The sequence below is a fragment of the Artibeus jamaicensis genome, unplaced genomic scaffold, assembly GCF_021234435.1.
Source record: "Artibeus jamaicensis isolate MK-2021 breed Jamaican fruit bat unplaced genomic scaffold, CSHL_Jam_final contig_3126, whole genome shotgun sequence".
In the NCBI taxonomy this organism is placed as follows: Eukaryota; Metazoa; Chordata; class Mammalia; order Chiroptera; family Phyllostomidae; genus Artibeus; species Artibeus jamaicensis.
This window is the reverse complement of record NW_026521723.1, coordinates 18783450-18808524: the sequence shown is the minus strand read 5'-3', so window position 1 is coordinate 18808524 and position 25075 is coordinate 18783450. Positions and strand designations below refer to the sequence as shown.

Below are 25075 nucleotides of genomic sequence, written 5' to 3'. Positions count from 1 at the left end.
TTAGCTCTTTTATGCATACATGATTTTTATTTTATTATAAAAGAACATTAATTTCTATCCTAGGATTGTTGTACAGAGTAGAAAGTGTGAATGTGAAGCCTCAGACACAGTTCCTGACTGTGAGTACACGATAAACAATACCTACTGTAGCTATTACAGTGAAGTATAGGGGTTCTAGTTCTTTTAGAGATACAGGTACACTAGTTAGAAAATCCCATTTCTTATAAGGAAGAAAAGAAAAAAAACAAACCTACTCTTCACTTCTCAAACAAAACAAGCAAAGTTAAGTTTTCACTTATGTTTAAACTATATTTCAAATATTTAGGAAGTAAATGTTTGAGGGTATTATATTTGAACTTTATTTTCCTGATTCTGTCAAAATATAGATGATATGAGAAATGAAGCCAACTGGTACAGACCCAAGAATCTTATCTTTAGCTTCCGAAGTTGTAAAAAGTCCTGAGCAGAATGTCCCTGTTGTACTGCTGAAGTTAAAAGGTAAGAAAATCTTTTTGTGATTGGCTAACACTGGTTAAGTAATAAAACAGTTCGATCATGAGTAAAATTTTAGTATTTGTTTCTAGCTTGTTAAGAGAAATTTTAACATCGTGATAAAGCAGTGATTTTTTAATGTATTTTTAGTTATTATTCAACTTATACAAATACAGATAGTTCTTGGGTTTATTAAGTAAAATTAAGTGTCTTATTTTCTTTTGCCTTAGAAATAATAAACAACACACCTTTAGGAAGCTCAGAGTTGAAGAAAATCAAGCAAGATATATATTGTTATGACCTCATTCGATATTGCCTCTTGGTGCTCAGTCAGGATTATTCTCGAATCCAGGGCGGTTGGGCTACAATTTCCCAGCTGACACAGATACTAAGGTAAAGTGAAGTGTTAAGTCAGCTTGTTCTTGAGGGATATATTGGTAAATTTTTATTTTCAACATTTGCTTCTTTTATTCATCTGCCTGGCAAGCATTGGCAATCTGGTGGATTATGGTTGCACCTTTCCTTCATACTGTGTTCATAACTATATGTTTGTGAATATTTCACTGTCTAAAATTTTGCTCCATAAGCTCTCTGAAGATGGTGTCATATCTTTTGTTCACGATTGAATTCCAAATGCCAGTAGACTCTTTGTTAACAAAGGAATACAGGAAGAAATGAAGATATAAGGACTGTTTCTATTCTGGAACAATTTACAATAGAGATTGTATCACAGTTATGTGAATGTATCATACAAGGCAAAATGAAACAGGTGCTGAAATGAAAGGCATAAGCAAAAGAGTATAGGAGAACATATTCAGAAGCTGTTCATTTCACTTTGTAGTGATTTGGCTATCTCAACTGTATATTCCACTAGGTAACCCAAATCCTGACCATAAAATGCATAAACAGCATTTTCTAATCAACTGCCATGCTAAAAATTAAGAGAAGAGAGAAAAATCTTTTTATTTTTTAAAGGAGTCAATAATACAAACCAAAGATCAAAATGTTTTTGTGTCTTAAAGGAGTCAATAATATAAACCAGGTATTCTCGATGTCTAAACCACTTTTAATTAAGTAACAAAGTGTCCATTACTAAGTGGATCTTGGCTTTGGGAACTGCTTGTTCCTAATTTGTTACTAGATAAAAGCTGGATTCAGGTATATTGTTAGAAAAAATACTTAACACTGTACATAATATTCTTTTTTCTATGATTTTCAAGATTATTTTCTTAAATTAATAAAGCCTTATTGTTACCAAACAGAGGTCCAAGAGGGGGGGCAATACTTGGCCCACCGAGGGATGCCAAAACCTGCTACAGAATAACAGGGGCCCCTCCCAAGGACAGTATACTAATACCTACTGGGCTCTTCTGTTCACCTCCAATTGGAAAGCCATCTCTCAATGCCAGAGATTTGTGAAAAGGAAAGGAAAGGTTTATTTAAAGCCGTACCTGCTTAAAGTAGTGACCTGATGTCAATATCAAAGTACTTTAGGATAACTACAGACACCCACAGTGCTTCCTTCCCTCTTGCTCTAATTTGGTGTACCGTATCTCAGGAAAAGAAGCACACATCTGTGTTTCAAGCCACTGGTACCGTCAGCTGTGTCGCCGTGCAGGCAGGATCTCCAGTTAATCCAAAATCTTGTGGCACTGTCTCATGACTCACTGGCAGGAGTTCTTTGTACCCATTTTTCCAGTCAAAGTCTCTCCTGCTTCCCAGGCCACGCGGCCAAAGGGAGCACCCCAAGGCCAGGTGGGCCTCTTCTACCAAGGCTGCAGGGGTCAGCACAATGACCAAAAGTGTGTGGCTTTCTTCTTCACCTGGGCAACAGGGAGTCTGCACTCTGGCCAAAACTGCATGAGTTTCTCTTTTGACATGACTGCATGAGTCCTCACTCTGCCCCAAACTGCATGGCTCTTTTTTTTCTCATGGCTGCCGCGTCTGGGTTTAAATCTCGGCACCCATCCTCCTTTGCAGCCCCATTTCCGACTCCTCCTACAATCAGTTACACCTGCCAGTATTTCTGTATTATTACAAGTTTACTGGGCTGCCATCATTAGTCTGGGCAGGTATGGCCCCATGGCGTGGAGCCAATCAACTCCAAGCTCTCATGCAGGCGCTGTAACTCGGGACCAGCCCCCCAGTTACATCCTGGGTAGAAGCCACTCCCTTCTTCCTGGCTCAAAGTATGACCACAGCTATTTAACATACCTATGAAACCAGTTAAAGGTTATAGATACTTTAAATGACCATTCCAGAGGTTAGCTGCAACACTGTTGCTTATGCAACACAACTCTCAATGACCTTGCTCCATTTGTCCTGACCCCCTGGGGGGAGAGGGGAGGACATCTTAATATTTCCTGGACACCCTGAGCTCCTGACCCCATTCCAAATTCTCCTTTTTGGGGGGCCCCCCTCCTGGCTGTGCCCTGTTACATTATGTCTTTGTTGAGTAGATTAGATATGTAAGCTCATGAAAATATTGATTGATGTGGGCTCTCTTGAGTGGAATCCAATGTTTGTGAATATATAAAAATATAATTTCATTTAATGTTCTCAGTCAAAATAGGTATTCTTAAATAATTAACTTGAAGAACCAAAGGCCCTAAAGGGACTTGCTCATATGAATCAATATATGAGCATTAGTCCATTAACTTCAAGAATTGATGTACAAAAACAAAAATAAAACATGGTGCATTGAGCATGAGCTAGTGAAGTCTTTAGCATGTTCAGTGTGTAGTTGCTATTGCTCATCTTAACATCTGCACATTTTGTGGAAAAGCCAGCAGTACTATGCATTGGAGTACATAATAGAGACCATTTTGGGGTTTCCTCTTCTCATGTAAGGAATATGCTGTCCTTTATTTTGCAGATTTTAGGAAAGTAGATCTATTAGAAAGTAGAATTGGTATAAAATTAGTGTTTGATTTTCTAATCTGTCCTTTGCAGACTAATCTCACCCAGGTGTTTTTCAGCCATTTGATGTCTAAAATGTATCAGTTAACAAATGTATCAGTTAACAATGTATCAAATGATACATATGAATTAGACTTTCAAGTTAGTCCTATTTTTAGAGCATGTGTAGCTCATTTACTGAAAGCTTGCCTAATTTCTCTTTATTGTGAGTCAAGTGTATTTTGTTTGCTGAAGGGTTGACAATAGGTTTTTAGGACTTGGGAGTTCTGGCTCCAAGTATAGGCAAGCCCCGCATGACTATTACTTTTCTAGAAAGTTATTACATGATTTTCCAGCAAAAGTTTTTTATTGGCTTGACAACCAAAGGAAGATGCTAAAAATTCTCATCAAGGCACAGTATCTATAGAAGCTTTAGCATTCATTTGAGGTTTATAATTACCACCACCTGAGTCACAAACTTGTGCTCTTATTTCAGCCATTGCTGTGTGGGCTTAGAGCCAGGAGAAGATGCAGAGGAATTTTACAATGAATTGCTTCCATCAGCGGCAGAAAATTTTCTGATTTTGGGGAGGCAGTTGCAAACATGTTTCATCAATGCAGCTAAGGTATGTGTTTATTTCGTGTTTTGTATATTGTAGTCAAAACAGTTTAATTCTTGAGAGGATGTTCCATGTTATTTCTTGATGTGGACACCGGTCCATAGTGTCTGAGTCATTATGGACGAAGTGGGACATTCACGCAGACTACCCAGTCCTGTGAGGGAAAAGGGCGGGCATGGCTTTTCTCTCCAGGGGAGCAAAAGCCACAGCCTCCACCGTGACAGGCCTTTATTGGATTTCTTGGCTCATTACTTGATGGTCCTCATTTACTATACACAGGTTTGCTTTAGGTGATTACCTTTTACAGAAGACAGAGGAGCCAATGCCACTAATGACATCACAGAAGAGGGATATTTACAAATGAAAAGGGCAAAAGTGCTTGAACCCGTTACACTGGTCCTAGAAAGGTTTAGCTTGTTTTTTAGGAAGTTACTTTGCAGTAAATGTTTGCCACAAATAGCTAAAGTGCCACAAAACTTTGGGGAAACAAACTCATTTCTGGCTTGGACCCTTATCATTTAAATTGAGGATATCAACAAAGCAGGATTCATAGGATTTTATGCATTCTTTCCCAGACCTGATTGCCTGGGGGGACCTACCCTTTCCAGCACAGGGCCACACCTACCTCCAGCATTCTTTCAGGTTTAGGTTGAGCTTGGAGTAAGGTAGCCAAGAGATTAGGAGGCAGAATGAGGACTCAGGCTACTTCAAAGCCAAGGCGCGAGGGTTCATTCCCCTCTTTTTCTACACCCCCCCAAGTCCTTCCCTGAGGGCCTCCACATGATCGTGCCTGTCTTAGGTCAATCCTCCCTTGAGGAATCTTACCCATCATTGGTTAACTGACCAAGCATTGGGGGCCAGGCAGGGTGAAGTAAAAGGAGCAGAGGCGGTGCTCCTGCCAGGAAGATAAACTTCATCTCCTCAGTCGCTTACGGTCCCAAGGTTGTTAACTCAGCCTTAGCCATGGGGGGGTTACAGCTCCTAAAACCAGGCAGGGTGGTTCCCAACATCTAATCTCCCCCCTTTTTCTATTGTAAATGCAATTGTAGCTGTTAAGCCTGTGAAATTTACTATTTGCTGTTACCCAACTCAATCTCAAGAAGACATATCATAAACCACAAATAAGGATTAAGACAAAGGAGCATTCAAGGGCTGCTGGGACCCAAACTTGTAAATTCAGTACATTAAAACAGTTTTTAGGGTTCAAGCATTGAACACTATGGGACACAGAGCGGTTGTTGCCCTCTGCAGGAGGTGCTGGAGCTTTGGCCCCGGTCAGTGGGGCAGGCCCCATCCTCCTCTGTTGGAGGACCCAGGCCCATGAGTGACGGTGTGAGTATCCGTTTACCTTCTGGTTGTTCGGAGTCACTGGGCCACCTGGTCTGTCAGTCGATCAGTTCTCAGCTGCAGCTTGGTGTCTGTCCCACTCATGATAACACTTTACTCTTTCAGCTGGTAGCCGGACAGGACCTGTAGGGATGGAAACACAAGCATACCCTCTTTCCCAAGTTAAGAGGCCTTGCCAAGGGCCACCTCCCAGCAAATCTTTATGTAAAACCTGAGGATAAGATGACTTTGGCTCCTTCTTCTGGAAAGGTTTCTCAATTGCAGTACAGAGTAATTCATCACAATTTAGAAAATTATAAGTAAACATGGCTAACAATCAAATTTTGGGGGGGAAGGACTCATGACTCCCCCTTTTTCTTAAGAAGATTTTTAGAAGTATGATGAGCCTGTTCTACAATTGCCTGACCAGTTGGATTGTAAGGTATTCCTGTTTTACGCTGGACATTCCAACGCTGAAGAAAAACCTGAGTAGAATGGGCAAGGCATCCAGGGCCATTATCAGTTTTAACTTGCTGAGGCCGTCCTAAATGACTAAAGGCCTCAAACCAATGGGCTTGTATATTTTTAGCAGGTTCTCCTGTTAAAGCAGATGCATGTAGGGCACCAGAGTAAGTATCAATAGAAATATGAACATATTTGAATTTTCCAAAGGGAGTGGAATGAGTGACATCTGTTTGCCAAATTATTTGAGAAGTTAGCCCTTGAGGATTAACTCCTATAAATGGGGGTGCCTTGCTCAGGGCTTGGAAAGGCAGGTCCCCTGCTGTTTCTGCAGGCTGCAATGAGTCTAGCTCCTAGGTTCAGAGTTTTCAAGAAAAGTAGGAAAGATGAGGGGAAAGGTGCTCTGAAACAATATGTTTTAGACAAAAATGGTTATGTGCCAAGGGCATTTTGTGACTCGACTGACGAATCATTTCCTCTGGGAGAGTAGTCAGTTCTTCCCCAAGGAAACAATCAGTGTTTACAGGTGCTGAATTAAAAAGTGGTACTTAGTCTTCTGCGGAGAAGGGCTAGTTAGTTCTCCACGGGAGACAGTATACCCACATTTCAGTTTTACAATAAAGGTCACAGCTCCGGCATAAACAAGGAGGATTCTTAATATGTCTTTAAAACGTCAAACTCCCCATCCCACTTACAGCGTGCTTTAGATTGACCAATTTATGAACACATTCACAACTTTGAGAAACAGTTTTTTTCTCTATTGGCAAGTACATTTACTTGTTTAAAATTGGAGTTTTGACCTGCTTCGTTTCTGACCTGGGCCAGTTCACCCCTTCTTAAGCAAGCTGGTATCTACACCACCGCTCCCGGAAAGTCACCATATTGATGCCGAACTTAGTGCGGACACCTGATCAGCATAGCACACTACAGCCCAGAACTCCTGGGCTCAAGCGATCCTCCTGCCTCAACCTCCCCAGTAGCCGGGACTACAGGTGCACCATTGCGCCTAGTTGGTAGCAACTGCGTGGGCGTATCGGCGTATCGGGGTGCAGGAAAGGTCTCCCCCAGCATGTACCGGGGAAAAAGGGAGGTGAGGGAAACCAATCTCCCCTCTGGGCGGCTGCCCAGCCCAGCAGAGTGACCCAGCCCTCACTCAACTAGCCACCAGTGTGCACGCGGGCGAGCAGCTACAACCATGCTGTGACCTAGCGTGCACAACCGCGCTGCTGCGGAGCCCACCAGGCAGGCTTTGAGACTTCCAGCAGCTGGCACCAACCTGGAGAAGAGCCTAGCTAGTGCGCATCGGTCCCTACTCTTCCATACTCCCGAAATTAAAGATCCCTAATCTAAGAGATACTCAGCAGCTCCAAAATGCTGCTGAACCTAAAACATTGCTATATTGTTCTTTGGAGAGCCTGTTTCCCATGGTTGAGGATTTGCAGAAACCCTCGAAGAAATTTTTTAACAAATAAAAGAACCTTTTTCTGAAATTCCTCCTGCCACAAGCATGGCGATTATAAAACTAGTCTTAATTTTGCTTTCTCTCCACCTGCACCTTTAAATCCTTGTACTGGCAGATGGAGGGAAAAGGCAGAACTGAAGGAGCTGCAAGAAGGCAGCTTAAAAGATTTTGCTGAGATGCCTGTAAACTGTCTTGTAACTAGTTGATGTTTTTAAAGCTGATTAAAGGGGAAATCTTTGCTCTTTCTCCCAAGCCTAAACCTAGTTTGGGGTTGCCTCCCAGGCAAAAGCTTGGGAGAAGGAGCAAGGCTCCTGCTTACTAAGGAAGGTAAGTTGTAAAGCGGTCACAAGGTAGAGAGACCTAGGAAGAAAGCACTTATCCTCTGTAATCTAACACACCTTACGACATTCCCGAGCAGCACTCAGGATGGTTGGCCCTTACCTGGGCTGATGCGCTTGAACTCCCACCAAGTTGGTGTGTTATCCATAATGGTGATGGCTCTTGGCCTCTGGGTCCCTCCCTGTTCGTGGGTGCCAAATGACGCGGATGCAGGCCTGCAGTGTGTCAGTTTCTCAGATGTACAACATTTGGCGAAAGTACAATTGAAGTAGTCAATTCAAACATTTTTAAGGTTATAACCAAAAAAAGGTTCTGCATTAAAATTTTTAAAGTGCTAGCAGAAGCATACTGTGTATGACTTTTTGAAGAATCTGCCTTAGCACTCAGCTTTGATCAGCACTTATAGACATTTATTTCCATGGCATTTTTCTAAAACACACCTTCTACTTAAAATTTTTAATTGAATTTATTGGTATGACATTGGTTAATAAAATTATATAGGTTTTAGGTGTACATCTATAATATATCATTTTCATATTGTATTGTGTGTTCAGTACCCAAAGTCAAGTCTCCTTCCATCACCAATCATCCCCCTTCACTCTCATCTACTTCCTCCAACCCCGCTCCCTCTGGTAATCACCACACTGTTGTCTGTATCCCTTCTACTTAAATTAGCAGTAGAGGAAAGCATTGTTCTCTAGGTCCAAGGCCTCTCTCAATAACTCCAGCAGTGAAGTAGAATAAAAATGAACTTCCTATTTGATCTTTTAAATCTTCTCTAGTCAGAATATTTCAGCCCTAACACAGTGTTGTTTTAATCCGACAAGTATATATGTACTTTTTATTTCTGACCCATGGAATTAACAATTTAGAATTAAGAATTAAATTTAATTAATTTAGAAGTATGTTGCTTAATTTCCAGATATTTGAGGATATTCTTATCATTTTATTGTTATTCGTTTCTTAATTCTATCATGGTCGGATAACATACACTGTATCAGTTAAATCCTATGCCATGTTTTCAGACTTGTTCGATGTCCCTCCATATGTATTTATCTTGGCAAATATTCTATTACAAGCAGTCTTTGCTTTGCACATTGCTTCTTAACCAAAGCTCAAGCATATCAGAGCTATGTAAAGGTTTTGATATGCGTGGAAAAAATACAATAAAAATTTTAAAAAATAAAATCTACCGTGCGAAGCAAAAATCAATAAAGATTTTGATATGCACTTTTCATTTACTATGATATCATGCAAAAGCAAACATCCCCTATATACTTGAATGTGAATTCTGCAGGTTGTGTAATGTTTCATGAATGTCAATTAAGTCAGTTTGGTTATAGAATGGATAAGAAATCATGTCTGTAAGGCTGAAAGTCCTTTATGTTAGAATTGTTCTTGGCTGGCTAGATACACATTTCAGCCTACTGCTACATTAAGGATTGTGCAGATTAACAATTTTTGTGAATTATGAAGAGAAATAACTAACTTACCATGGGATAGTAAGTTTTATTTGAGGTGCTTTTAGGATATAAGGAATAGATAGATATAGTCTTGTACTTGAAAATTCCCAGGCTAGTAAAATAGACAAGATCTTTAGATATTTCTGTGGAAAACCTAAGAACAAATATATTATTAATTAAAAAAAAACAAGAAATAAAAAAGTTGTATGAGTGAAAATGAATGAGATATTGAACAATATGGAGAACATAGTGGCTTGATCATTAAGATTCATTGTTGGCAGAGAATTTAACTTTAGCAGTAGAGTATATGTTCTCTATGTAATAGGTCACAAATTCCACCGTAGAATCTCTGTTGGTATTTTTGAGGGATGCTAGCACTAAATCAACATTTACATTTTTGCTAGATTTAATTTAATTCAGGTCAATTGAAGTGACATGAATTATGGAAATTTTGTTGGACTTACTTTCTTTTTCTGGCTGTGCCACAGACTATGTTCTAATTACTTGATTTCACTGTATTTCAGTTTCTCCCTTGTGAAATGATTTCTATCTCATGAATAGTTCAGACCATTTTGAAAACTATGTTTTCTTCAAAGCACTTTACTATTCGCCCTTTAAGGGCAATAATTATTATAGGCTTTTCACTTATATAGTCCTTTAATACCTTGTATTATGCTTTTATATTTTTATTAGGGTATTTGTATAGAGATAAAAAATCCTAAATGCTTATTAGCTAAAGGTCATACAGTTGTTAATTAAAAACACACAAACCTACAAAATCACTAGAGTTCAAATAGAAAACAATGTAATGGATGATGTTTTGCTAGAACTGAATTGCCAATGTTGGATTTAATAAATTTACTTCTGCTTACTTTATGCTTTAAAAAAAAAGCCTAATGTGGAGGTGACCACTTTCTCGAGGTCCCCCCGGTGCCACTGACACCCGAGAGTGAATAAATATGGCCGAGACAAGATGAGATCTGTTTGGGGATGGAGGCGTGGGCTGTGGCCAGTTTCTCTGGGGAGAAAGAGGCCAGCAGCAGCCACGGCGCCCTCTTCCGTAGCCTTTTATTGGGTTGTAATACACAGGAATGCAGGGCGGCAAGGATCAAACAGTAGATAATATTACAAAGAGGTCTGAGGGTTTCAGTCTGAGTCAGTATCTGTCAGGAAGAGAGTTGCAGAAACTTTGGGAGACATACTCATTTCCTCTTGGACCCTTATCATATGAATGAAAGCACTCTTAGCAGAGCAGATTTCACAGGTTATCAGCAAGCCTTTGTGATGCTAGATTTTTTCCCCAGGGCACGCTCTGGCCAGGCAAGGAGCTGCACCTCTCTCCATCAGGTATTCAGGCTTAAGGGGATTAGAGCCAGGAAGGCTTCTCCCGGAGTACATGGGGACTCAGGCTTTGACAAAGCTGGGGGGCGTCCATTGCTCTTTGTTGCAGCCCCCCCCAGTCCTTTCATGAAGGCCTCCCAGGTGATCGAGTCTGGTTTAGGTTGCCCCCCCCCCCGCTGTGAGGGGTCTTGCCCGTTATTGACTTCCGACCAAGCTCTGGGGGCAGGGAGAGGAACTGAGGCAGCGTTTGCTACCAGAGACAGGCTTTGTCTCCTGTGGCTGGCATTCCAAAGGTGGTCTCTCGCCCTTAGCCACAAGGGGTAGAGATACAATTCCTAAAATCAGGCAGAGCGGTCTACTACAGCCTAACATGTTGGCATGCTTAGCTTTTCAATGCCCTCTATAAGCACATTTATAGATTTCAGAATAATTGTCTCAAGTGGTCCTATTTTAATGGTGAGAAAAGGACGATATGTCTAAAGCTTATTTTAATACTAACATACTAGATTTTTTAAATAAAAAGATGCATGATAATATATGAGGAAAAAATTGTTTAGTACAAACATCAAAGAGAGTGAATGAGCTATAGAAAAAGAATGCCACTTAACTATAGGGCAAAATTAAAAAGGAAGATAAAAAAGATGCAATAAGAAAACTATTTATCAGATCTTTCCCAGTCAGATTTTTTTTTTAGTAGATCACATGGCAGGACATACACAGGACCTTCTGGACTAAAATAATGTATACTATATATGATATATATGAGATGTATTATATGAGAATATACAATACATATGATATATGAGAATAGTAAAACAGCTATGGGAGAATTTTGAACTAATTTAATGATAAATTGTGTTAACCAGTCTCAGGAGCCATAAATTTCTCAGCAATATCATTGACTGGGTTTTTAAGGAAAGTAGGAAGCCTAGGAGCCCTATCCTTTGGATAGACAGCAGTGAGGATTACCTGCTCTGTGTTTTGGTAAAACTGGCAAAGGCAGCTTATTAGACTAAAGAAATTTTTGATCCAATGTGATATTTCTTCTTTATTTACTGTACGTTAGCATATTTCTATTTAAGCACATATCTAACCCTGTGCTAGAATAATAGGGAAAATATACTTTCATCATTATGAAGAATAATCATAGCAATCATAATCTTTTTTGCTGTTGTCATTATTATTTTAGTGCTACAGTACAAACATTCAGGACAAGAAAAAGATTACTGGCTTTTATACAACTAAAGTTACATGGCCAGTAAATGACAGAATTGCATGTGCATGACATATTTAAAAAGCTCCACAGGTGATTCTCATGCATAACTAGTGCAGTTTCTATACTGTCATTGTCTTATTTGACCTCTGGGTAACAACAATTTTTAGTAAGTACAATAGGTATTACTAGCCTGTAAACACAGGTTTTATTACAAAAGTTATGGCTTCAAGATTACTTACCTCGTAAGTAGTTGTTAGATCCAGAAACCGGGCCCTGTAATTCCTCAGATAGAAATTGCACTTTCTCTTTTAAATAAAGCAATTATAGAAAAGTCAATTGGTATTTTTTTTGTATGTATTAAGGGTGAAGAAAAAGATGAATTACTACACTTTTTCCAAATTGTGACTGATTCTCTCTTCTGGCTAGTGGGAGGACATGTTCAACTTATCCAAAATGGTAAGACAAAAAATATTTAATGTAACTGAAAGTCATTATGAAGTCATCTGCTAAGTTTGATCTTTTTTCCTTAAAAAAAAAAAATTATACCTCATAACTGTACACATAACCATAGTTAAGTGAACCCATGTTGAAATAACCCCACATACAATAAAATGAGAACCCATTTGGACATTCCAGCTTTAAATAGCCAACATTGACAATGTGAATATTATATTAAGGGGACAGTTGTAAAAATACAACTTTTTCCTGAGCTTTTTCTATTTAGCAAATCCAAGATAAGCATTAATGATAATTTTAATAATTTAGTCTAGAAAGGAAATTTTTTAAGTTTCAAAGATTACAGTTGTATTTTAGACTTAGTATGAGAGAAATCCCTGTGTACAGAGTAGATATACTTTAACTCATAGACTAATTATTCATATAAAGTCAGCTTTTATATAATGACATTTTAATTAGAAAGTTATAGGATATTTCTACATTTACATTGAGAACTATATATGTTGGTATTGTGTTTTCTTAATGCTGAAAAATAATCTTTAATGATAATTATGGCAGTATTTTCATCTTCTTGAAAGATTTATTCTGAGGTGAGTAGAACTATATAAGAACAATATAAGAACATTGATATATTTTAGAAAGTGAAATTTGAACTGCATTTCTATTTTTAATTTAATTTTTTCTTTTAGAATTATTTACATACAAAATTTGAAGGGCAAATAATTCCTAAGGATTATTAAACAAAAAACAATCTCTGGTCTTCTTGCTTCACTCCATGACCCATTTTCCCAAGCCAACTATTGATACTTTCAGTTAGTATAACTAATACTCCTGATAGTTATTTGTTTCTTATAGAGCTAAGGAACATGCTTAGATGCTTCCTTTTGGAAAAACAAAAACAAAAAACATTATCTGCTCATTTCTTGTTATGGCATGAATATTATTATAAAGTCTCCAATTTAAAGAACTGTTTTTACCAAAAATACAATAATAAGTACTTAGACTCACTATGGTGGGATGTAGAAGAACTCTTAAAAACAGAGACAGCAAGAGAGAGAATACTCGACTAATTTAAAACACAGGCCATATTTCTTTTTAAAAATAATAACTATAACAAAATGACAATATAACTCATATTTTTAGATTTAAGATATCAATAAAATAGGTATTAAAACTAAATTAAGCAATTGTGAAGTTCAGATGCAAAAAATAAGGTACGAAATTGGAGTGTTCAGTAACCTTTCCTTTCTAACAAAGTCAGCTGCTTGGAGAAATGGCTGGCTATAGGTCTGGAGTAAAACATATGCAAAGTAAACCTGAAGTACCTGGAATACCAGATAGAAAGGAAGCAATCAAAGTCTATTAGAATTCTGTGAAGGATTCAGGAGCCAAAATAAGGAAGCTTCTACTAGTCAAAAATGGGAAATTTGAACAGCAATCAGGATAATAACTACAGTTGATTGAAACACATCAAATATAATTAGACTTTTTAAAAATTACCGTTAGAGTCTACTAGGGAACCAATTCATTTTGGTAAGTGGAGACACCAGCTTTTATCTTGCCTTTTTCTTACATATTGATGAGAAGAAATTTCTCTTTGTAAAGTATTTCAACTAATAAGTGGAAAAGGAATGGTGTCTAGCACTATTTTGCAACCCTTAGTGAATTAACAGATTTAGAAATTAATCATCTGTCACTGTCTGCATCTCAAAAAGAGGTACAACCAGAAACTAAGTGCCTCTTAATGGCTCATTATAACCTCACATATAAAATGTATATGACAAAAATTCAAACATGTATCTTTTCAGTCCTCTAGCTCAACTATTAATTTATAGAAGGTGAAACAAATTATACCCCAGAAATGCAACTATCAAAAACAGACTGTGGGAAGCTCATAGAACAATTGACAACTGTTTCACCAAAAAATCCATTTCAAGGGAAATAAAAGGATAGAGGAGAAATCCACAGATTAATAGAAATTGAAATATAATTAGTTGCAATGTATGGTATCTTAGATCTTAATTCAAACAAACTTTTAAAAATTCACAAAATAATTGGTAATTGGAACACTGAGTATTTGATAAAATTAAGGAATCATGATTATTTAGGTTAAATAATGGTTGTGTTTTATTGCTTAATAATTCATTTCTTTTGTGAATATATATTGAAATATTTGTAGATTATATGAATTGATGTCTTGAATTTACTTCAAAATTAAATGGGAGATAGGAAAAAGATGGGGTAACTGGTGAAGCCAGTTTGGCCAGTGAACCAAGATCATTGTAAAGTTGAATGACTTGGTACATGCAAGGCAATTATACTATTTTCTCATCTCATATATATGAAGCTTTCATCATAAAAAGTTGACTTTAATAAAGAAATATACAGAAGTATTAGTTTTTGTTTTGGGGACTAAATTGTTATCTGACTACACAGTATATTTTGTTTTGAAAAACAAAATAGGGTAAACAGTATAAAAATAAAATGACAAGTTATTCTAGCATAACTTTTTCCAATATAAAAAAAGATAAACTAATATACACGGTATACAAGGTCTGTCCAGAAGGTATCCAGCCATGTAATATGAAAAATAGAGACTTTTATCGAAGGAGATACAGGAAACATTGTACATAGGACAGTGATGCTTCAGTCCCTTTCACAGTAGGCACCTTGGGACCTCACACAGTTCTCTCAGTCGCCATCAGCTGCCCCATCATATATTTCTGAATCTTGCTGATGGTCTGAAATCTTTTTCCTTTCAAAGGTGATTTTAGTTTTGGGAAAAGTCAGAAATCGCAGGACACCAAGTCTGGGCTGTAGGGGGGATGAGTCACCTGGGGAATTTGATGTTTTGCCCAAAACCTCTGCATGAGATGGAATGCATGAGCAGGTGCATTGTTGTGATGAAGCTCCAATTACTAGTTGCTCACAGCTGTGGCCTTCAGACTCCTCCAAATAGTTTCCACAGAGGAATGTTGCAGCCTAATGCAAAATTTGATGCAGATTCATTGCTCTACTTGCTCAGTCATTTTGAATGCAATGGCCACACAGTACACATGCTCACTCACTGGCACCTATCACCCAACTGACTAGTACAGTGAACTTGTCATCATTCACGCATGTATATTCTAGTCCTCTCTCCTTGGCTACCAGGTTACATCAGTGTGGTACAAACTGTTCTCATTATATTAGCAATGGCTAGACTTCTTTCGGACAGACCTCATATACTACATGATTTCAGTGAATTCAAAGTTAATTAAAGAGTTAATAAAACATCTTTAGGTAAAAAGGGAGTGATATACTTATCCCAGCTACTTAAAAAGAACTTTTTTTTTTACTATTGAAGTCTTAGAAAATAAGCCATAGAAATATTTAATTGAAGTGGAATTGTTTTTTGAAGTTGTTAATTATTTTAAAAGTTACATCTAGTGAAATATTGAAATATAGGCTATGTAAACAGACATGAAGAACACTAGTCAATATGTGAAAGAAATCAAGTATGTTCCCTCCGGAGATAGAAAGAGGAAAGGAGTTACTTTTGCAGAAATTAGGGGAGTGTTCACAGAGCTTCCTTGCCACATAACTGATTCTGCCTTAGTTAAAATTCTAATTAGTTAGTAGAGAAGGAAATAGAAACTGAGATTTATTGGAAATCTAGGACATTTTACAGTAGTCTGAAACAACTACTGTTTCTAGTGAAGAAATGAATGCTCCCAGAGGTTAAACAACTTGGCAGTAAGCATTCAATGCTAGGTCTTCATAACTGGCTGCTGAAACCCTAAAAATTATTAACCAATAAAAGCAAATGTTATTTTGTACTTAATGATTATATTATTTTTTAAAACAAAATGTTTGCAAGCTTGATACATTTTATAACAATTAAATTTTTTAAGGATGTGATTATATTCATATGTACCATTTTCATAGTTTCTCTTCACAAAAATTGATTTTATTCACTGAAATTCACTACTAGAAAAAGATTCAAATTTAAGATATATTTTATTTAAGGGGAGATAACAGATTCTTAGCTTGGTATTTGTGGATGCTCTATGACTGTCATAACTGTTCATAAAAATGGAGTGACTACTGTGGTCGTTGTGGCTTCATTGGTTGGTGCATTGTCCTATAGCCTAATATGTCGTGGGTTTGATTCCTGGTTAGGGCACATGTCTGGGTTGTGGGTTTGGTCCCCAGTTGGGGCACTCGTGGGAGGTGGCCAATCAATGTTTATCACATCAGTGTTTCTCTCTCTCTCTAAAATTGGTGGGCATGTCCTTGAGTAAGGATTTAAAAAATGGAATCACTTGGTTATGGTTATTGAAATTGCCTATCTCAAAAATTTTCTTTATTGTTAAGTACACACAGGTGGGAAGTTTAGCAGAAATAGTCATACTTTGATTTGGTTTGGAAAGGACAAGTAAATCTCAATTGTGTCATCATAGAATCTTTGTTTTAATTTTTCTTTTTCTCTCTTACTTTAGTACTACAGAGTGATCATTTCTTGCACTTACTGCAAACTGATAATGTTCAAATAGGATCTACAGTCATGACTATGGTACAGAACATACTACACATCAACAGGTGACTTGGTTTTACAAAATATTTATAATTTTTATTTTTGATTAGAAGCATTACCAATTTATTCCAGTTTTGCTGAAATTAATTGCATGTGGATTATACATGACACTTATTAGCAGTGTCTTTTAGAAAAATGAATGTAAAATACATTGAAACACTAAAAATTTATTATTAAATTGCCATCTTATTTGAGAGTTTAAGATTTTATTCCAGATCTCACACTTAGTGAAGAAAAATTACTGTCATTTGTAAAGTAAAATTTTAAGATCACAGAATGCTTAGCATTGTGCAGGGTGCTATAGAAGGGTATAGAAGAAGCAATAAGCAATCTTCCCAAGTTAAAATGGAATTCACAGCATATACAGTTGAAGTAATTGATTTTTTTCAGTTCAGTATGGATTTATTAAGCATCTACTCTGTGCCCAGTGTGTGTCTGTCGTTGGACTTACAAAATTGATTAAGATATAAACCTTGTCTTTAGGCGAGACCAACACATGAACATATTATATTATAGTGTGTTAAGTTACGATGTTAAACGTATGCACAAGTGTTTGGTTAGAGGAGATTCTAACCTAAATTCAGGGGTGATGCTTGCTGGAGAAGGTAACACCTGAGATGAAACTTTAAGAATGAGAAATTAGCTAACAAGGAAGAAAAGAAAACAGTAGGTCTAATCAGATGTAACAACATAAGCAAATGCATGGAGATAAGTAAAAACACACCGAGGGTGAAGAGTAGGTACAGTTCATTGTTGCTGGCATTTAAAATTTGGTATGTGGAGGTAGCTAGCAAGTTCTGCAGAGACTTAAATCATGGAGAGTTTATATGCTGTGTTAAGGGCACTAGTCTTATTCTGTAGGAAATGGTGACCATTGAAAGATTTTTAAAATGGATAAAAATGGTCAGATTATATTTCATTCTGGTCACTGTGGAGGAAAGATTGATGGGCGATAAAACTCTAGACCAAGAGAGCAATTAGAGGAAGAAACCATAGTAATCCAAATGCAAGTAACAACATTTTGGCCTTGGGCACTGCTACCAAGGGAATGGATTTTAAAAACTAATGAATAAAATCATCAACATTTCACTTTCACTTGGGATCAGGATGGAATAATAGAATGGATTTACTGGGGGGCAGGGACAAACACCAGGTAAAACATGAAAAAACAGTTTTCAAGAAACTGGACTTCAGTCAGTGAAAGGAAGTAAAAAGGAATGAACAAATAAAAAGGAATGAACAAAGTGCTGCAAGGAGGGGTATCCCAGCCAGGCTGAATTGAAGAGATAGAGCTGAGAGTCTGGGGAAAACAAAATGGCTAGAGTTCATAAGACAGTATCATGGAAGAGCAAGCCACATAGATAACTCTAGACATCTTCAGAGAGTTCCCTTCCAATATTCAGTAGACTACTGATCAGCACATGTGTCCTAGGAAACTACCCAATGTAAGGGAAAACCATCCACAGAGATTAAAAGGGGCAGTATCAGAAGGTGACACAGAGCCAAGCATACTGCCTGACTTCAAATCTGGAGCCAAACTGGAAAATCTCATGAATTATGGACCATTGCGTAGAGTACTCAAGAAGATTTTACCTTGGTAGTGGGGGATAATTATCACTAGACTGAGCACTATTCTGGACCATCCAAGCAAAATAAAAGCTGGACCCAAAATTATTTTGGGTCCAGCTTTTGGATCAAATTATTTTGGATCAAATTATTTTTAATTAATTTAACTGCATCTTGTTGTTGAAATTGCCTACTTCTTAAAATCTTCTTTATTGTAAAGTACACAGGGCAGGAAATTTAGCAGAAATAGTAATGCTTTGATTTGACTTCAGAAGGATGAGGGAGGCCCACTTGTGCCATCAGAAAATCTTTGCTTTAATCTCTTTTCCTGTAGAAGAGCAGGTGATCATTTGTTACAGTCACTGCAAATTGATGATGTTCAGATAGAATCTACAATTACAGTTATGCTATAAAACAATACAGATCAGCAGATGACTTGGTTTTACAAAACGTTACTGTGTTTTTTATTTTGTTAGTCAGAATTATTACCAATTTTGCTAAAATGGCTCTTGAAAATCTCTAACTGAAAGAAAACTTAAACATATTTTTAGGAATATAAAAATATCTAGCATCCAATGAGATAAAATTTGTACAAGTACCAGGCATACAAACAAGCAGGACAACAGCACCCCTAATGAGAAGAATCAGTTGGTCAAGACTAACATAGACGAACAGGGAAGGACATTAGAATAGTTATTATAGCTATGTTCCATTTGTTCAAGATGTTTCATAGAGACATATATAATACCCAAAATGAGATAAAAATGTACTGGGTTGTATTAATAGCAGATTAATATGGAAGAAGATTAGTGGATTTGAAGATATAGTAGTAGAAAGTATCCAAAATGAAATGGAGAGAAGTAATAAAAAAATAAGAAGGAAAGAGGGAGGGAAAATCATTGACCTGTAGTACTATTTCAAACAGCTTTATATGGTATAATCTGAGTATCTAAAAGAGATAGTAGAGTCAGAAGAAAATATTCAAAGGAATGGTTGCTGAAAATTTTTCAAATTTGATGAAAAACCATAATCTTGCACTCAAGAAGCTCATGAAAGCCCAAGGACAAATAAATGTGAAGAAAATTCTACACCAAGGCATGTTGTAACCAAAGTGTTTAAACCAGGAAAAGAAAATATTAAAAGCAGCCAGAGGGAAAAAGGTATACAGAGGAATGAAGATGAGGAATTACAGTAACATTTTTATCAGAAGCAGTGCAAGAGAAAGATAGTTGAGCAATATTTGTATATCTTTAAAAATGTTTAATAAAAGTGTAATTGACATACAATGTCATTAATGTCAAGTGTACAACAGAGATTGGACATTTGTATACCTTACAATGTAATCATGGTGCTCAGTCTAGTAACCATCTGTCACTGTGCAAAGTTATTATGTATTACTGACATATTCCCTGTACTGTACAGTACATCCCTGTGGCTTACTTATTTTTTAACTGCATGGTTGTAGAGCAACATTTTTAAAATACTGAAAGAAAATACTGTTAAGCTAAAATTTTATCCTTGGTGAAAATCCGTTTACCTAAAAGCAGAATATTTTTTTCAGAAATCAGCAACAGACTCACACTTAAAGAAATGTTTAAGTAAGTCCTTCAGCCAGAAGGAAAGTAGGTTTACACAAAAATGAAGAATTCTGATATATGAAGAATATCAGAAATGGTATTTATAGGTAACTGGTGAAGATTATTTTTCTTATAATATATAATATAACATTTGCTCACATAAAAATAGTAATGTATTTGGGGTTTTATAATGTGTTAGTAAAATGTATTATAACAGTAGCATAAATGCTGGAAGGAGAGAAATGGAAGCATGCAGTTTACTATATGCTTAAAAGTAAAAGGATGAAAAAAGATATACACTATTCAAAAGATAGCCAGAATGCCTACATTAATATCAGAAGAAGTAAGTTTCACAGTAAAGAATATTATTGATAGTTATTTCATAATAATAACTAACTCAATTCATCAAGAAAACATTTATTGACCTAATACCAGAGCTTCAAAATACACTAAAAAAATTGATAGAACTTCAAGGACAGATAGACAGATCTGCAGTTAAAATGAAAGATGTCAATATACCCCTCTTGATAGTTGATAGAATAAGAAGAGAAAAATTTATTACGACTGCAGAAGATTTAAACAACAATATTAATTAACTTGACTTGATTGACATTGTCAGAAACTACCAAACAACAGTGAATGCCTATTTTCAAATACAAATAAACATTAACAAAGATAGACAATTTGGGGAGCCATAAAACAAGTCCCAATAAATATAAAAGTATTTAACTCATACTGCCCTCAATGGCATTAAAATGGAAATTAACACCAAGAAGATCTCTAAAAAAAATCCCCAAACATTTGGGAAATAGTAATGCAATAATCCAAAGGACAAAGAAGAAATCAGAAATTAAGTTAGAAATTATTTTTAAATGAATGGAAATGAAAACACAACATGTCCAGATTTGGGGAGATGCATCTAAATTAAATCAGGACTTTATCCCAGGAATTCAGGACTAGTGTAACAGTATAAAGTCAGTGGAAAAATTTGTATCACTTATACCACTAAACTCCTGTATTGGAAAAGAAAAGTCTCAAATCATTAACCGTGGCTTCTACTTTAAGAAACTAAGAAAAGAGGGAATTAAAGTAAGCAGAAGAAAGAAAATAATAAAAATCAAAGAAGAATTAAAATAGTAAACAAAAAAATAGAGAAAATCAGTGAAACTATAAGCTGGTTCTTTGAGAAGATCTATGAAATTAATAAACCTGTGACAAGACTGATATGGGGGGAAAGAAAGAATGCAAACTGCCAATATCAGGAATTTGAGATAAGATAGTAGAGTTTATAGATATTAAAAGTATAAGGGAATAACATGAACAACTTTGTCTAGATGAAACAGACAAGTTAGTTGAAAAACACAAACTACCAAAACTCATCAAGAAACCATAGATAACCTGAATATCCCCATTACTAAAAAAAATTGAATTTGTAACTGAAACAATTTTCACAAAAATAACTGTAGGACTAGACAGTTTCTTCACTGATAAATTCTAAACATTTAAGAACTAAATTCTCCTAAACAAACTCTTTCAGGAAATTGAAGGGGAGGAAATACTTCCAAAATCATTATATGAGGTCAGCAATACCTTGATACCAAAACCAGACAAAGACATGAGAAACAAACTACTCATCAATATATTTAAGAACAGAGATGCAGAATATTATAAACAAAAATTTAACAAGTTGAATCCAACTATATTAAAAAGTCAATACAACTTGAATAAATTGGGTTTAGCCCAGGAATTCAGGACTAGTGTAATATTCTAAAGTAAATCAATGTAATCCATCATAGTAACAAACCAAAAAAAGGAAAAACATTGTACTAATAGATGCAGAAGAAGTATTTGATAAAATTAAACATCTATTTCTGATTTTTGAAAAAAAAAATTCAAAGAACCACCCCTTGGTCTCATTGATGTTTTCTTTTTTTTTAACTCTATTTTATTTATTTCTGGTTTGATCTTTATTATTTCCTTTCTTCTACTCACTTTGCACTTTGTTGTTCTTTTTCTAGTTCCTTCAACAGTAAGGTTAGGTTGTTTACTTGAGGTTTTTCTTGTTTCTTAAAATAGGCCTGTAATACTATGAATTTCCCTATTAGGACTGCTTCCATTGTGTATCATGTTTTGGGTTATTGTGTTCTCATTTTTATTTTCAAAGTATCTCTTGATTTCTTCCTTTATTTCATTTTTTTCTTTATTTCATTTTAAACCCATTCATTGTTTAGTAACATGTTATTTAGTGTCCATGTCTTTGTGTGTTTTTCTGGGGTTTTTTTTCTTGTGATTGATTTCTAATTTCATAGCATTATGGTCAGAGAAGATGCTTGATATGATTTCAGTCTTAAATGTATTGAGACTTGTTTTGTGGTCTGACATGGTCTATGCTATAAAATGTTTCACGTGCACTAAAAAATGTATATGCTACTGCTTTGGGGTGAAATGCTCTGAAGATATAAATTAAATCCATTGCCGCTAGTGTGTCATTTTAAGCAGCTGTTTTCTTGTTTTTTTCTTTGTTTTTTTAAGATTTTATTTATTTTTTGGAGAAGGGAAGGGAGAGAGAAAGAGGGAGAGAGACATCAGTGTGTGGTTACCTCTCATGTGCCCCCCACTGGGGACCTGGCCCACAACCCAGTCATGTGTCCTGGACTGGGAATGGAACCCATCACCCTTTGATTCATAGGCTGGCACTCAGCCACTGAGCCACACCAGCTAGGTCTTGTTTATCTTCTGTTTGGAAGATCTATCCATTGATATCAGTGGAGATTAAAATCCCTTACTATGACTGTATTACTTGTCAAAGATTGGCAAACTTCTAATCAGACCAGAGAGAGAGAGGACAACAAATAAAATAAGAAATGAAAGAATGAGACAGAAGTAACAACTGATACCGAAGAAATATAAAGGATTTTAAGAAAATAATACAACTATATGCCAAAAAGATTGGGACAACCCGATGAAATCTGGAAAATCTGGATGAAATGAATAAACTTCTACAAACATAACAATCTTCCAAAATTAAATCAGGAAGAATCAGAGAATCTGAACAAACAGATTACACCTAATGAAATTGAAGCAGTAAAAAAAGATTTTTCAATAAACAAAAGTCCTGGAACATGTGGCTTCACAGGTGAATTTTACCAAATGCTCAAAGAAGAATTGATGCCTCTCCTTCTCAAGCTATTCCAAAAAATTCAAGAGGAAAAAACTCCAAACTCATTTTATGAGGCCTGCATTATCATAATTTCAAAACCAGACAAAGACAGTACAAAAAGGAAAATTATAAATCAGTATCCCTCTTGAATGCTAAAGTCGTCAACAAAATATTAGCAAACTGGATCCAACAACACATTGAAAAGATTATACACGATGATCAGGTGGTATTTATTCCAGGGCTGCAAGGTTGCTACAGTATCCACAAATAATAAATGTGATATACCACATAAGCAAAATGAAGGATAGAAATCATGAGATCATACAAATAGATGCAGAAAAAGCATTTGATAGAATCCAACACCACTTATGACCAAAACTGTCAGCAAACTGAGAATAGAGGGAACATACCTCAACATAGTAGAGGCCATATATGACAAACCAACAGCCAACATCACACTCAATAGGTAAAAACTCCAAGCTTAAGGTTGGGAATAAGACAGGGGTGTCCACTTTCACCACTGTTATTCAACATAGTTCTGGAAGTCACAGCCACAGCAATCAGATGAGAAAAAGAAATAAAAGGCATCCTAATTGGAAAGGAGAAAGTAAAACTGCAATTATTTGCAAGTGACAATGATACTGTATATAGCAAACCCTAAAGGTTGTATCAAAAAGCTACCCCGGCAGGAGTGGCTCAGTGGATTGAGTACCAGCCTGCAAACCAAAGGGTTACTGGTTCAATTCCCAGTCAGGGCACATGCCTGGGTTGCAGGCCAGGTCCCCTGTAGGGGGTGTGCAAGAAGCAACTGCACATTGATGTTTATATCTCCTCTTTTTCCCTCCTTTGCCCTCTCTCTAAACTTAAATAAATCAAATATTTTAAATAAAAAACCTACTAGAACTGATACTTGAATTCAGTAAAGTAGCAGTATGCAAAATAAATATTCAGAAATCAGTTGCAGTTTATACACCAATAATGAACTATCACAAAGGGAATCTAAGAAAACAGTCCCATTTATATTGCATGAAAAAATATAAATTTGGGAATAAATTTAACCAAAGATGTAAAAGATCTGTACTGGGAAAATAAGACACTGAAGAAAGAAATTAAAGGAGATACAAGTAATTGAAGCATATATCATGTTCATGGATTGGAGAAATTAGCATCATTAAAATGTCCATACTATCCAAAGCAGTCTATAGATTCAATGCAATTCCTATTGAGATACCAATGTCATATTTCACAGAACTAGAAGAAATAATCCAAAAATTTATGGGGAGCCACAGAAGACCCCCAATTAGCCACAGAAATCTTGAGAAAGAAGAACAAAGGTGAAGAAATCACACTATCTGGTATCAAACTATACTGCAAGGTTATAGTAATCAAAACAGCATGGTACTTACATTAAAATGGACCAATGGAACAGAATAGAGAGCCAAGAAATAAACCCATGCCTATGTGGTCAATTAATATTTGACAAAGTAGGCAAGAATATGCAGAGGGGTAAAGACAATCTAAGCAAATAGTATAGGTAAAATTGGACAGATAACATGCAAAAAAAGTGAAACTAGACCACCTTCTTAAACCATACATAAGAAAAACTCAAAATGGATCAAAGACTTAAATGTAAGACTTGAAACCATAAAAATCCTAGGAGAAAATATATGCAGTAAAATCTCAAACATTTCTCATTGCAGTATTTTTTTCTGATATACTTTCATGGGCAAGGGAAACAAAAGAAAAAATTAATGTGACCACCATCAAACTGAAAAGTTTTTGCATAGCAAAGGAGAACATCAACAACATGAAGAGAAAACCCACTGAATGGGAGAATGAATTTGTTAATGATGTATCTGATAGTGGGTCAGTATCCAAAATTTGTAAGGAATTTATAAAACTCAACACCAAGAAAAAAGAAAAGAAACCGATATAAAAATGGGCAGAAGACCTGAATTGACTCTTCTGCAAAGAGGTCATGCAGGTGGCCAATAGGCATATGCAAGATGCTCATCGTCACTAATCATCAAAGAAATGCAACTTAAAACCACATCAAGATAGCATCTCATGCCTGTCAGAATGGCTATCAGTAATAAATTAGCAAACAAGTATAGGCAATTA

General features: G+C 36.2%; 1 protein-coding gene across 3 annotated transcripts in view; it reads left to right on the top strand.

Moving 5' to 3' along the window:
• IQCB1 (IQ motif containing B1) overlaps positions 1–25075 on the top strand; it is a 56999-nt gene that overhangs the window by 4876 nt on the left and 27048 nt on the right. For all 3 annotated transcript variants that reach the window (XM_037142275.2, XM_037142273.2, XM_053663174.1), the window contains 5 exons: positions 387–498; positions 723–885; positions 3887–4016; positions 11982–12075; positions 16557–16656. In XM_037142275.2, coding sequence (XP_036998170.2) covers positions 399–498; positions 723–885; positions 3887–4016; positions 11982–12075; positions 16557–16656 — 587 coding nt within the window. In that variant the 5' untranslated portion in view covers positions 387–398. The remainder of the gene's footprint in view (positions 1–386; positions 499–722; positions 886–3886; positions 4017–11981; positions 12076–16556; positions 16657–25075) is intronic.